We start from the raw sequence: 14,556 nt of genomic DNA, 5'->3' as shown, positions 1-14,556 counted from the left end.
TACAATCGGGTCTGTATCTTGCAACAGAAGAGCAAGGTAAGTCTCTTCCAAATACCCCGGTAATTTTTGAATTAGTGGAAGTAGTAAAGTCTTTCGGGCATCAGAATACAAGGGGCAGGCAACCACTATATGGTGCAAGGATTCAATCAAGTGGTTATCACAGGCACATAAGACTGAAACTTGGCCCCCAGAAAATCTGTGAAAAAGAATGTTTGAAGGGAAGACATTAAACCGTGCTTTAATAAAAGTGAAACGGTGACTTGCAATAGAAAGAGTTGATAGATAGGCAGGTGTTTGAAGTGGGGGTACAATGCCCAGAGATCTCGGTGAGCATGTCCCCCCGCCCAGCATAATATTGCGTTGCAGCTCAATATCGTCCAATCTTTGGGAGATGGTCTTTTTTTTGCTATACTTAGATCTTGATTCAGAATCTCTAAGGGCGAAATTCCAATAAGCAAAAGTTTGGCGTGAATCTTACTAGCCCAAGGGCTCATGAACTCATCGCGCCATAAGCATTGGGCCAGATAATATTCAGGCAGTCTGTCAGTTGCCGTAGCTGAAAGTTGTTTTAAAAGTTGTCTCAAAAGCTAACAAGCCACATTCAGGGTCGCTGAAAATTAAAGATTGGTCTGGTCTGTACCATGGAAGGTGGCCTGCTAGTTATCCTGGTCCCAAGTTGTTTGCACCTTTAAGATCTTTTCAGGAGACCCTGCTTGCTGTACCACAACCAACAGATTATCACTTGGTGACAACACATAAGCAGGCCTTCGTATTGATACATTCAATCCTCTGGAACACTCTCTTTAAGGTAATTTGTGAGGCAGAGACAGTAATGACCATTAAATGATACTTTAAATTTTTTATGTATACCCAAGTTTTCCTGCACTCTTAGTTTTTTATTTCTTTGTTTTATATATGGCTTAGTTTTATTTGTAAGAATCAGCTGCATTTTGTTTTTATCTCATTTTTAGGAAATGTTATTTAAGGTCGTGCTTTTATGTAAACTGCTTAGATATTTTTGTTAAGTGGTATATTTTTAATATAAATAAAGTAGCAGCAGCTGTCAATACAAAAAGATTTATTATCATTTCTGTTCTGCATTCTTAAAGAATGCATGCTGCTTATCACCAAATAAGTTGTTAAAATTTGTAATAAATGTCAGGATACAGAGCAGGTTAAAAGTCTAAGGCCACAAACACACTTGTAAACAGTAAGTTTCGTAGAGTCTGAGTAAACATGGTTTGGGTTTTGCTATAAATAAATAAGGGTCCTGCAGCAAATTTACCATCTTCCATATGAACTAGAGTCGATAATGACATTGTGAAAGCCTTTCACTTGACTGCATTTCTGCCAAATTTGCCTTCATGAAGCTGCAAGAACTGGGTGCTTTCTCTTTTTACCATTATAACCCCTAGTTTTCCCTTTGTCCATTATGGTGGAGGAAGGACTGACTAATAGAAGAATACACAGCCTAAAATTTTATTAGAAACATCTGTTCATTCATTTTAGGCAGTGCCTGATTAAGTCTTAATCAAGGTGATGCACCTTCTAACAGCTTTGTTGTTGTTTAGTCATTTAGTCGACTCTTCGTGACCCCATGGACCAGAGCATGCCAGGCACTCCTGTCTTCCACTGCCTCCCGCAGTTTGGTCAGACTCATGTTGGTAGCTTCGAGAACACTGTCCAACCATCTCGTCCTCTGTCGTCGCCTTCTCCTTGTGCCCTTCATCTTTTCCAACATCAGTGTCTTTTCCAGGGAGTCTTCTCTTCTCATGAGGTGGCCAAAGTATTGGAGCTTCAGCTTCAGGATCTGTCCTTCCAGTGAGCACTCAGGCCTGATTTCCTTAAGAATGGATAGGTTTGATCTTCTTGCAGTCCATGGGACTCTCAAGAGTCACCTCCAGCACCAGAATTCAAAAGCATCAATTCTTTGGCGACCAGCCTTCCATATATTACTACCGGGAAAACCATAGCTTTAACTATACAGACCTTTGTCGGCTAGGTGATGTCTAACAGCTACCCAGTTGCAAATCTCTTAAAACAGACCAAGCATGAGAGTAAACAGCACAAATTCCTTATGAAATATGCCTGGTTGTAATCTGGTTTTTGGCATCCTAGCAACGCCCAAAGTCATCTGAAGAGTTTCAGATCTCCAGTTGCTTTATAGCTCCTCTGTTCTTTTTACTCAGTTTTAACTTGCGTGGTGTTTTTTATGATACAGCAGAAACACTTCAGAAAGTTATCTTAATAATTATGCTGTAATGTCATACTGATGGTGAGATGCTCATATTATAATGCTACATTAGGTCTTGTAATGACAACATCAGACAACGGCAGATTTTTAACAGGTTTCTATTGGATAGAATATCTTTGCTAGAGATTGCGTGTAGACAAGTTTGATATTACCTGGGTTAGTATCAAAAAGTATCTTAGGATTTGTTGACTGCATTCGTATGTAATGGTTTAGCAAGACATGAACAAGCCTAGCCACCTTCCAGGCTAACACGCATTGTTCTTATCCTCCTGCATGACTGGAAAGGAGTAGTTCAGAAGCTCTTCAGCCAAATTCCTTGTTCTGAAAGATTCTGGGAGGTGTTCCTGTGCTAACACTGCACAGGGTGCTGTTGTGTCTCACCATTGTGACCCTGGACTGAAGGTGTGATTTTGAGCACCACACACACACACACACACACACACACACACACACACAGCTTCATTGCAGTCCATAAACTCAAAATACACAGTACAGCAATAGGCTATATTAAAAATTATTAAGGTGTAAGTTCAGTCTTGTTAGCCAACGGGGGAACGTTTAGCCAGTACATACTGTATAGTGGTACCTCCGGTTACGAACTTAATCCGTTCCGGAGGTCCGTTTGTAACCTGAAACCTCTCGTAACATGAGGTGTGCTTTCACTAATGCTGCCTCCCGCTGCTGCCGCGCTGCTGGCGCACGACTTCCGCTCGCATCCTGGGGCAAAGTTCGCAACAAGGGGCATCTACTTCTGGGTTAGCGGAGCTCGTAACCCACAGCGTTCGCAAGGAGGATGGTACGTAACACGAGGTTCCACTGTACATATTTCAGATTTCTCCTGTGGCACTGTATTTTAGGGAACAATCTGTAATAACATTTATATAGTGCTTTGGGGTGAGTGTTCAAAGCACTTTTCATATATTTTGTTGTCCTTTACAACAACCCTATAAGCTAGGTCACTATTATCCCATATTGCAGTTGGGTGGGGACAGGAAGAGCCAAGGCAAAAGGAGTGACTTGCCTAGGGATGCCTGTCACGGGACAGACTACAGACATGGGCTGCTTCACATGTTACAAGAAGTTTCTAACCTGGGAGGGAGGCATTTTCATGTGTGACACCATTGTATGGGGTGAGCTATGTGTACATTGCACATTAACACCTTCATAGAAGAACCTTTTGTGTGAGGATTTTTTGATTTGCAAAGTATTCCCTATGCCTTTTTCTCTCATCATCATTATCCAGCTGCATATTATATCATACATACTGCTTAGACGCTGCAAATTATTGTACAATGAAAAAAGCAAACAAACTTAACTTGCTTGTTTAGAAAGTCATCTTTTGAGATTTCAAAGAGAAAATGGTGAAGCCGAATGAGGGGACACTACAGCACTTGGGAGCTTAGAAGCTGTTCAGATACATAATATGTGACATGAGCAAATAGTTTGTTTTTGGGTGTTTTGATGAGAGCACTTTCCCCTCCCATATTCTTCCATGTTGTTTTTCCTCTTAAAACTCAAATGAGGCCAGGAAGAAGGGGGGAGGGTAGAATCCTCTCCAAATGAAAAATAAATAAAAAAATGAAACCAACCAGAAAACCCTCTAATCCGTTGGAAACATCCAAAATAAGCTGTCAGGCTTAGCCAAGCTCAGATCTGCTCCCCACCAAGAATATTTTTAATGGATGTATCAGACAGTTTGTGACATTGTGGTATTGCGGGGGAAGAAGAAAATGAGACAGTATTATGCCTCTCTTTTTTTTTACATTCCCCTGAGGCTGGTAACATATCCATCGCCTGGTGGTTATTTTAAAAAAATGTGTATAAATGAGAGGGATTAGCCACCCTGTTTGTAAATGATCCCGCATGCTTGAGCGATACTCGTGCCAGCAGTTGGGGCCCACTTTCCCCTCCACAGCTACCCCCCAAGATGTTCGTTGTGGGAGGGAAATGAAAATAAGTTGCTTTTCCTCTTTGATGTTACAGTGTTGCCTAATCAGTGCTGACCTCAACCCTGAAGCTGACCAGAATTAGGTGTAAGATAACATGGACATCTGGACAGAGCTATTAGCACATCTGCATTGTCTCATAGTCAGCACAGAATAAAAATAAGTCTAATAAATATTTTAACACTATGCAGTTAATGGCTTTACTAACTCTGCACAGCCTGTATGTAGTGGGGAGACAAATCACACAAGACTGGTCCATGCAATGAGATTGGGGCAAACCTCTCGTATGGCGGCCTTATCGGTCCTTTGCATGTCCCTGTTTGGACATGATGCTCAGTGCATAGGTGTCTGATGGAACAGCTGGCTTTCTCCAAACCACACATGTAGGTTTTACACAGTGTTTGCACAATAATGCCATGCACATGGGCAGCCTATAAGCTAAATGGCTTCCAGTTGGAGGGGGTGCGTGATAGAGTCATACTGACACGGTAATATAAGCATTTCCCTATTAAATTTCCTTGGTTTACTGTGTCCGGGTCTTTCTCTTAAGATTGGACCTAGTAGCTACTGCTGTAGTTACTAATCACATAAAGTAGAAGGTTTATATTCAGCATTCATCCTTTTTTATGCTCTTTATGCCCTTCTTTTTGCATTAACAACAAGAGTCTGAATCCCCATTTCCACCTTTCCAGGAGCAGGGGGCCGGAGGGTCAGAAGGAAGCAAAAAGCCTCCAGAATCTATTTGCAGTGTGAGGCACTTTGCTTAGACATGTCCATAGTTTGTTGGATGTCAAGATTTGTATTGTATTGTATTGTATTGTATTGTATTGTATTGTATTGTATGTATTTTCATGGATCTGTTTATTCTTGGGAGCCTTCTTGGCTGAAAGGTGGCGTAACTTAACAAGATTCGATACTCACCTTTTCTTCTGTTCTGAGCAGAGGGTAGGAGCAAATCTTTTCACTCTGTGAGCAAGTGCAGAGATGGCTGATGTAAGTGCCTCTTTTCCCTGATGGAGTGGCACACCTGCACCACCTTGTAGTTCTGTCTCTTATTCTGCTCTTTTAGATGCCACAGCCATTTTGTGTTATGCCACAGTCCCACAACAGCCATTTTGTGACCGGCGCTGATGGCCCTTTTTCAAAATTTCAAATGCGCCCACGGGGCCAAAACGGTCCCCGACTCCTATTAATCTTTGCTTTGAATTCCAAGCTCTATATTGAAATGAAGGGTTGCAATGATTGACATTTGCAAGACTGCTCTGCTTGAAAAATTATTTTGGACACACCTGGAGGCTTACATGCGTCCAATAAATTGTGCCTTTTGCAACATGATTGTTTCAATAGTAGAGCTGTTGTTGGAGCTGCTGTTGGAGAGAGAGAGAGAGAGAGTTTGTTGCGTATGGCACCATACAGGCCCTGATAAGCTTACAGTATAACATTCTACACAAGGCAAAAGACAGGTGGAAGCTGGTGAAGTAAATGGATTTATTTCAGATACACATACTTTGGCTTAATTAGGATATAGTGTCTAAGGGGCTATGCCAAAGACGTCTCAAACTTTGAATTCAGTTAGTGTTCTGAAGCTATTTCTTTGTGCTATATTCTATATTTGCTTCCTCATTTTTCCATTGTTATTTAAGATAGATATACATTGATTGTATTGTGTAAATGCTCTGGCTGAAAATGCAGCCCAATCAACCCATTTTCTGATAATTTTAGGGACTTCTGAGTCTAGAAAAGGAAGCGGATATTTTTATATTTAGTTCTCACAAAGCGCTCCTGGCCAAATTTTGCGATTATACTGAGTTCACTGAGCAATTTATTCACTAGGGTAGAACAAATTTAATTTGTGGTCTGTTTCAGTGTATCAAACTTGACAGTGTTTGAACTATATTAGCACTCTTGCAGAATTCCCTGTCCAATTTATTTTTGAGTTTAATATTACTATGTCAAGTGAAGAATCATACACTAGATCTGCCTTGCACCCATACCTCCACAAAATAGTGGTTGAGGCTGTAGGAACATTAAATTTTAAAGTTTTGCATCTTTATAAGTTTTACATTTCACCATCCTCTCTCACACCGATAATATAAACAAGTCTATACTAGAAGATATTGTAATGAGAGTTCAACTTCAGTTCCTTTCTTCTCTCTATGAGCTTGTCCACATGGGAGTTTAATGTGTCTCGGCCTCTCCCCCCCCCCCCCGGTGTCAACATAACATTCCCCCCTCATGCAAGTGGCAACCTGCATCTTTTCCCCAATTCAGATTTTGCCAATCAACAGATGGTCCAATGTGGGAGAGAGGGATCCAACACGTGTTACCTGCTGAAGCACATTATAAGACCACATTTTGGTATGTGGTGGTGTTTCATTGTGTGGTCTCTATCACTACACCTTCTGCTTTCATTTGCCTGAGCACATCCTAGACATTTTTATTTTGTTAACCAAAAGGAAAGGAAGCAGTGTGCCTACTTCCACTTAATGTTGGTGAAGCCACTTTCTCAGTACACACACACATATATTCATTTTGAAGAAGAAGAAGAAGAAGAAGAAGAAGAAGAAGAAGAAGAAGAGGAGTTTGGATTTGATATCCCACTTTATCACTACCCGAAGGAGTCTCAAAGCAGCTAACATTCTCCTTTTCCCTTCCTCCCCCACAACAAACACTCTGTGAGGTGAGTGAGGCTGAGAGACGTCAAAGAAGTGTGACTAGCCCAAGGTCACCCAGCAGCTGCATGTGGAGGAGCGGAGATGCGAACCTGGTTCACCAGATTACGAGTCCACCGCTCTTAACCACTACACCACACTGCAGCTATTTTGCACAAAACTGGCCTTTTTGGCTGTAAACAAAAATCTATTTGTTATCCCATCCTGTCTTGGCTGTGTGTGTGTGAGAGAGAGAGAGAGAGAGAGTGTGTCATGCTGCTTATTTTATTTGTAATACATAGGTTTTGGGCAGATTTACAATGGTTGTTGAAGGCAACCTCCTCTAAGCCACCCCCTCAGCTTTCTCTGTGTGGGGGGGGGGGGAAGGGTTTAGAGCAGGGTTCGGCAACCCAAAATCCATGGGCCACAAGTGGCCCACGGGGGTCGTTTAACCGCTCCACGAGCCGCCTCCAAACCGAGCCACCTGCTTGGCGAGTCCTCACGCACTGTGCTAAACCAGCACAGCGCAGAGACTCGCTTCTGCGGCGCTGGTAATTGCGTCTGCGCACGTGCAGATTCCGGAAATCATGGGCGCATGTGCGATCCGGCCCATGGAGGGATCTCCGCTGGAGTGAACCGGCCCAGGCGAGGTAAACCTTGCTGACCCCTGGTCTAGAGAGTGAAGGTACCTCCTTCCACCTGTGCACATGCCCACAAAGGACCTCAGGTTTCTCTTAACAGAGAAAGCAGTAATTGAGGGGAAGGGCAAGGGTCTACCATCCAAATATAGCCCATCAAGCACTGCCCACTAGTGTGAATGGGAAACATCAAGATAGATTTGGGAGGCTTAAGGCTGAAAGTGCTCGGCTTCCGGCGAGGACGCCATGCTGGGCGGTCGTGGGTTGCTTCGGTAGCGAGGCGACCCAGGCCAGCCCGGGGGTTGGAGCCCTGCTACCGCACAGCGGGGCTCCGATAAGCCGTGGGAAGAGCGTCCCACGGCTTGGGCTCTCCAGCGAGCCCACTATGGCGCTGAACTCTTCTCCCGATCCCCTTGTAAAAGGGGAAAAGGAGTGAAGAGTCCACAGCATCGGGCTGTGGAGGCATTGCCCCAACCGGGCGGCGATGCGGCGGCTGCCGCCTGCATGAGCGCGTCGTTCTACCTGTTTTGCATTTAAAAGAAGGAAACTGGAGGCTGTGAGTACGAAGTTAATTGGCTTTAAAATTTATGGCATTTGGCACTCCAGGAGGATCGTAAAAAAGGAGCCCGTTCCTCCTCCCTTTGCTGATCGGAGAAGATAACATTGTTGTGAGCTGCTGCTGCAGTAGTGGATATAAAGTTTCTATGGAACTTTTAACAAGTGAGACTGGTTGAATCCCCGTTGGGGGAATTAAGAGTTCGGAAATATCTCTTTTTGGAAAATGATGGACTGCATTCTTTTTACCCTGACCCGGGGGAAAATGGCGGCTGAAAATTATAGTTGAAGATGGAAAAGTACTGAAACTTGATACCCTATGCCTACTTCTACCATGCTTGGTTTCGTTTTTAAACTGGCGTTAGACTCTGAATTGACTCATGAACAAAGGATTATTCTTTTGAAATTAGAACTGTTAAGCCAGAAATTAATTTTGCTGAACCAGGATCTTGAGGAAAAGTTATATATTACAGGAAAGACCTTTGCTAAATTGGAAAAAAATCTTGCTGGGGAACTTGAGGAAATTTTTGAGAAACAAAGTACAGTGACTGCGCAACTCCAAGAAGCTGAAAGACCCTATTGGTGTGAGAGACCTAGGGTTGGAATACAATTTATATCCAATTTCTGGGGTGGGAGCCCGGAAATGATGGGCAAAAGACTTGTGAAACTACAATTTCAAGATGAATGCAACTGTGAAATGGAGATGCTGGAAGATGAAGATATGAGTTTCCTGGAGCCCCCTGCAAGGATATTTATGGACTGTGTCTGGTCTGTTGGTTTCAAAGGAAAAGAGGACATTCTGGGTAATGTTGTGGTAAAAAGATGGAGAAATGTCGGGGAAGCGACCCCGAGATTGCGAAGGAAAATGGTTAGAAGAGGGATAGGGTGAGATTATTTAAAATATAAACAGGACGGCTCACCATGGTACCCTGAAGTCAGTGTGTTAAGAGTTTAAGATTTTGAACTAGTGAAGAGATATTGGACATGTTTATTAGCAGCAGTTTAAGAAAATAAGATGTAAGATTGGAGCTAAGAAGTAATAGGTTATATCATGAAGTTAAAAATAAATATTAAGAAGTTTGTTTGTTATTGTGAACATTATATGTAATAATTGAATATTAAGAAGTTTGTTTAGATAATTTTGATGATTCTAAATTTAAAGATGAGAAGTTATCAAAGTGGATTGGAATTGGAAACAAAGGAGAGAGGACGGGGGAAGTCATTTAGTAAGATTTGAAATAAGAAATTTTTTTTTTAAGATGAATAAGAAATATTGGTGTTTGTTTTGTTGTATTTGTTGTTGTATTGTTGTTTTGTTTTGTTTGTATTATGTGGAAAACTAATAAATTCTTTGTAAAAAAAAATAATTAAGGCTGAAAGTGCTCATGTGTGGGCAAAGTTAAACAAAAATGCATACAGGAATATCAGTTCTGTGCAATACGTGTACATAGCACATGGTTAAACTGTGAAACTCACACAAGAGGCAGAGATGGCCACCAACCTAGATGGCTTTAAAAAAAGTTAAGACAAATTAATGGAGGAGAAGGCTATTGAAGGCTGCTAGCCATGATGGCTGTGTTCTTCCTCCGCAACTGGAAGCAGCAGTTGTTGGAAACCACAGGAAGAGACAGTGCTCTTGTGCTGAAATCCTGCTTGCGGTTTTCCTACAGGCACCTGGTTGGCTATTGTGAGAGCAGGATTCTGGACTTGATGGATCATTGCCTGATTCCAGCAGGCTCTTCTTACACGTTAAAGCCTTAGCGTGGATACAGCCTATATTTCCAGCAACATGCATTAGCTTTTAGGCCATAAGCTTACTCTGTAACAATTGCACAGAAAGCAGCTTCACGTTCACACTTGAAACCCTTGAACTATTTCCGTATATTTAACGTTTGCCAGTGAGATACTTTGGAAAGCATTTGCAGATATTAAAACAGTTTAATATGTACAGTGTGTAAAATAAAACAGCTAAAAGGTCCACATCTCTTTGGGGCAAGAAATAAACACATACACCTAGAAACACAAAGCAGCAATCAAACTGTGTTGGCAATTGAACTCCCTGGATTTCACATAGCTGGAAAGAGACTGAAAGTTCTGAACAATTTCTGCATTCACGGGCAGCACCAGAGGAGTTTGCCTCCCAACACTGTTGCTGAACCTGTGGTTACTTGAAGGAAAGGTACTTTTCACATGCTTCTCTCCTCCCAATCTCTGTGTTCACCAGTGGTCCCCCCCCCCCGGGTGCAATCTCTATTTGAACTAAGGTATAGTTTTGGAAGGTTTGAGGCTCTCATTTAAGGTTGCATGAGAAACAGAAGTTCATTTTCTTTTTTTATATTATAATGTTGAATTACTTCAATTTATTTCCCTTCTTTCAGCTGGTCTGAAAGTCCCAAAGAATGGAAGTTTCAGAAGACAAGGCAAACTTGGCTTCTTTTACACATGTATGAAAAAGATAAGGTATGTTCTGGTGCCCTCTTCCCCTCCCCCCTTTAATTAGTAGCAAAATGTTCATCTTTATACTGTATAGTCATGGGGCTGAGCAAAAGTCTTGTTGCATGTTACATGATAAAACAAACCACCAGCACATAGTTAATCATTAATTTGTTAGATGATGCTGGATATTCCTAACCCAGGGTTGGCAACCTAAGGCTTGTGGGCCGGATGCGGCCCAATCGCCTTCTCAATCCAGCCCACGGATGGTCTGGGAATCAGCATGTTTTTACATGAATAGACTGTGTCCTTTTATTTAAAATGCATCTCTGGGTTATTTGTGGGGCATAGGTATTCGTTCATATATTTTTTTCAAAATATAGTCCAGCCCGCCACATGGTCTCAGGGACAGTGGACCAGCCCACAGCTGAAAAAGGTTGCTGACCCCTGTTCCTAACCCATGGCACGGCACCTCCTCCTGTGTAGATTGGGCAGAGTCACTGACAGCCTTTTACCTCTGCTCCGGAGTGAGCCTAAGGTCAAAGGAGGTTGGGTCTAAAAAGTTCTCTTTCGAGGCTTGCCTTTTGTGAAGTGTCCCACCCTCTGTTTTATCTGCAATCTACCCTTCATTCTGACACTTCATTTTGAACTTTTCCCACAGTCTGTGTTGTCACGTTTCCACTCCTTTTTGTGTGTGTGATTCTGTGTCGTCTTTTCCCTAACCCCTCCCTGTTTCCAGTTTGGGCATGGGGCAAGCTGGCTATGTTTTTTTAGAAGGCACCGCATGGGTATAGTTGGAAATAAAAAGCCTGGGATGTGTGCTATGCCTTTATATCCGACTTCCAAGAATTTCATCAACAGGAGAAGAAGGAGGGGGTTGGCTTAATGTGAACTCTCCTAGCCCTCTGTATTCAGTTCCTTTGAAGACTGTTGGTCCAGTGTGGCAGCAGTGGTGTTTTTAAGGAAATCGCCATTGTGTACTTTATATTTTTACCCCACCCTTCCTCCAAGGAATTTAAGCCATTGTTCCATTTTAAAAACAAGATGTGAGGCAGAGTATGCTGAGAGATTTGGACTGACCTCATTCATGCAGTACATTTTATGGCTGTGTATTTGTATAAGGGTTTTTGTGTGTAGACAGGAGCAAATAAAAAATAAATAAATTATCCAGCTAAGTATAGAGTGAACTTTTAACACCCCTTTAAATACTTAGCTCACATCAATATGACCATGTGGAAGGTTCTGAAAAATGTTTTCTTGGGGTGGTGGTTGCTCCTCATGAAGGTGATAATATTGAATATCTTAGAATCAGTCCTGTTGCCTGGACAGTTGCCATGACAAGCCTTCAGTAAAAAAAAAGAAATGTCCCCCCCCCCAGTGGGAGGGATGGTTTAACTTAAACGCCATTCTATCTGCTGGTGTCTCAACCCAAAGTCATTGAATAACGGATCCTTCACTTTCTCTTCCTTTTCATCGTAAAGGTCCCTGATGAATATTTTTCCATTTTGCTGCGGTACCTTGAAGGACTCCAAGGCAGTGCGCGAGACGTAACTGTGCAGAAAGCAGAAGCTGTCATGAAGGAATATGACAATTCTGAAAGAGAAGATTCAAGCCAGCTGGAGAAATGTGAGCGGATCCGAAAAGTTCTACAGTTGTTATCATGAAATCATCATCCTATCAAGCCTTCCCACACCCATATATCTGCATTTTATTATAGGACCAGAGCTGAATATACCGGTAGTTCCTAGCCTTTAAACAGATCTGTGAAATTCAAACTCTCTTTCAAAAGCAGTATTTCCCCCCATCTTTGTCCTCTCTCTTTTTAAGCAAATTTCTTCCAGTATTGCAAAGGTGATGAAAAATAATTGATTCGTATTAAAACAGCAGCAGCAACAAGACTTTGACTCCTACTGGTATTTTTCTGCTCTTCTTTTAGGAACTATTTCCTTTAGCTTTTTCATACATAATTATTATTAAGGGTTTTGCATCTGTTAGTGGCAATTCCCTCCATAATAATGGTTTTAAACCCAACTGAAATGATTAACTTCCATTGAAGCAGCTTGAGGCGTCTTTTGTCTGTTAACTGCTGGTTTCATTACTCAACTTGTAGTCAAAGTTGAAAGTCTGGAAGCTGTTGGCTTATGTTGGTCTTCCTTTATTTTTCTTGAAAGTTTTGTTTTATTTTAATCAGCAACCACAAAATAGTGCTGAAATGCACACAACTGTAAGAACAGCAATTATGAGAAGTTTACAGTAAAGTAGACAAAATATCATTACAATTGCAAAGTACATTTCAGCAAGGCTCACAAAGAACCATAAAGCACAAAAGTAACTGTAATATATTGAAGAATGCTCCAAGCATTATTTTAAGCTGACAGCAGACAGGTTTCCAGATAAGGTCCTGTTTTGAAGATCTTCCTCAGATGATAGATATCACCTCAAAAACATTTCAAGGCCCTGATTGCAGTTTTCAACTGGGAGGACTTCAGGAATATTTTTTCTCCAAGATGTTATTCGAAGAGGATAATACCACTTCAATGGTGCAAAATTCTGGCAGATTTTTATTTTAGTTACCGACATGCTAATGTGAGATAACAAAATCCTGGACTCTTTCGTGTGTTATGATCAATAAAAGGATACATTGTTGCCATTTTGGTGCATACCTGGCCTTCATACTGCCCTTGTGTGATTGTGTTCCTGATGAGTAAATCTTGCATTCAGTTGTTTTGTCTGGAAGTCCATCCTTATCATAAGAGAGAAGACTTCTGCAAACAGTCATGCAGGAATAGTGAATCCAGAGAGCTGGAATGACAAACATATCTATTACTAAAATGTCACAGGTGTTAATTGAACTGTTGTCTAACTCCAGTTACCAGGTTTTCTAAACCTTTTACTGTTTTGAATTGTAGCATTTGTCTAGGTTTTTGACAACCCATCACCAGCTTGACTTGCTAGAGTTCTTGGAAAAAGCATGGAAGATATTAGGAATTCTGAAAGTTGCTAACATATTGCATTCCCTTTAAGACAACTTCATCTGAGAGCCAAATACTTAAGTGAACCAATATGTGCTATGCTAATACAGTAACTATAATGGAATTTAATATACTGGAATAAGCCAAGGTATGTATGAATCAGAGAAAAAGAGAGAGAGAGAAAGCTAAGCAGTGGGAGGCAGCAAAACCCATCACATACATTTTCTGGACTACCTGACCAACTTTTCTATTGTTCTCTCTCATTTCCTTCCTTCTTCTGGTGTATTATATTCCTCAGTACAGTGGTACCTCCAGTTGCGGATGGGATCCGTTCCGGAGGTCTGGTCGGATCCCGAGGTTTCCACAAACTGAGGACCGCTTCTGTGCATGCGCGTGCGGTGAAACCCGGTCAGATACTTCCGGTTTTGCCACTTTCACATCCTGAAGTTTACATAACCAGAGGGTTACGTAACTGGAGGCACTACTGTATATTGATTGTCAGTTCTTTGAAAGTTCATTTTTAAAAAGGAACTAGTTCTGGTTCAAGCTCCTCCTTTCACAAAAAGAACTGGTTCAAATTCATCCAAACAAACTTATTAGTTCATAAAAAGTTCATTCTTGGCAGAAAAAGAAAATCAGCATTCAGAATGTTACAAGTTGCTGTGCTGAAGTATAGGATTCAAAAGCAAACCAGGGCATGGGGAAGGTTTAGAGAATATTTAGACAAGGTGTGTAAATTGTAAAAGAATGACGTAGATCTCATAGGGTGAAAGAACAGTTATGTTATAATGAATAAAATTAAAATGAAGGACAATATTCTGTTAAAATGGTAGAGAAAAATGTGTTTAGAAGGTGATGAAATGAATCAATTGTGTGGAATATAAGAATGATGTAAAGAAGACATAAGAAGGAAGAAGGGAAGTCGATTTGTTGGGAAATTTTTGTGTTGTGTTATATCTATGTATGTGGTTTATTTAAAATCAATAAACATTTATCTGCAAAAAAAGCAAACCAGGGCCACACACAAGTAATCAAATGTCTGACAGACATTTCTTATAATTATATTTAGATACTAGAAAAAAGATTACCCTGCCTCTACATAGCTGT

At 41.3% G+C, this 14,556-nt stretch overlaps 1 protein-coding gene across 1 annotated transcript in view; it reads left to right on the top strand.

Annotated features, from left to right (window-relative positions):
* Nucleotides 1–13,197, top strand: part of C13H7orf50 (chromosome 13 C7orf50 homolog) — a 155,842-nt gene extending 142,645 nt beyond the window's left edge. The window contains exons 4-5 of the mRNA XM_033167204.1: nucleotides 10,423–10,504; nucleotides 11,959–13,197. Of these exons, the coding sequence (XP_033023095.1) occupies nucleotides 10,423–10,504; nucleotides 11,959–12,141 (265 nt within the window). The 3' untranslated portion in view covers nucleotides 12,142–13,197. The remainder of the gene's footprint in view (nucleotides 1–10,422; nucleotides 10,505–11,958) is intronic.
* The last annotated feature ends 1,359 nt before the right edge of the window (nucleotides 13,198–14,556 follow it).

Source organism: Lacerta agilis, chromosome 13 (assembly GCF_009819535.1).
Source record: "Lacerta agilis isolate rLacAgi1 chromosome 13, rLacAgi1.pri, whole genome shotgun sequence".
NCBI lineage: Eukaryota > Metazoa > Chordata > Lepidosauria > Squamata > Lacertidae > Lacerta > Lacerta agilis.
Note: the sequence above shows the minus strand (reverse complement) of the source record. Positions and strands in the feature narration are given on the sequence as shown.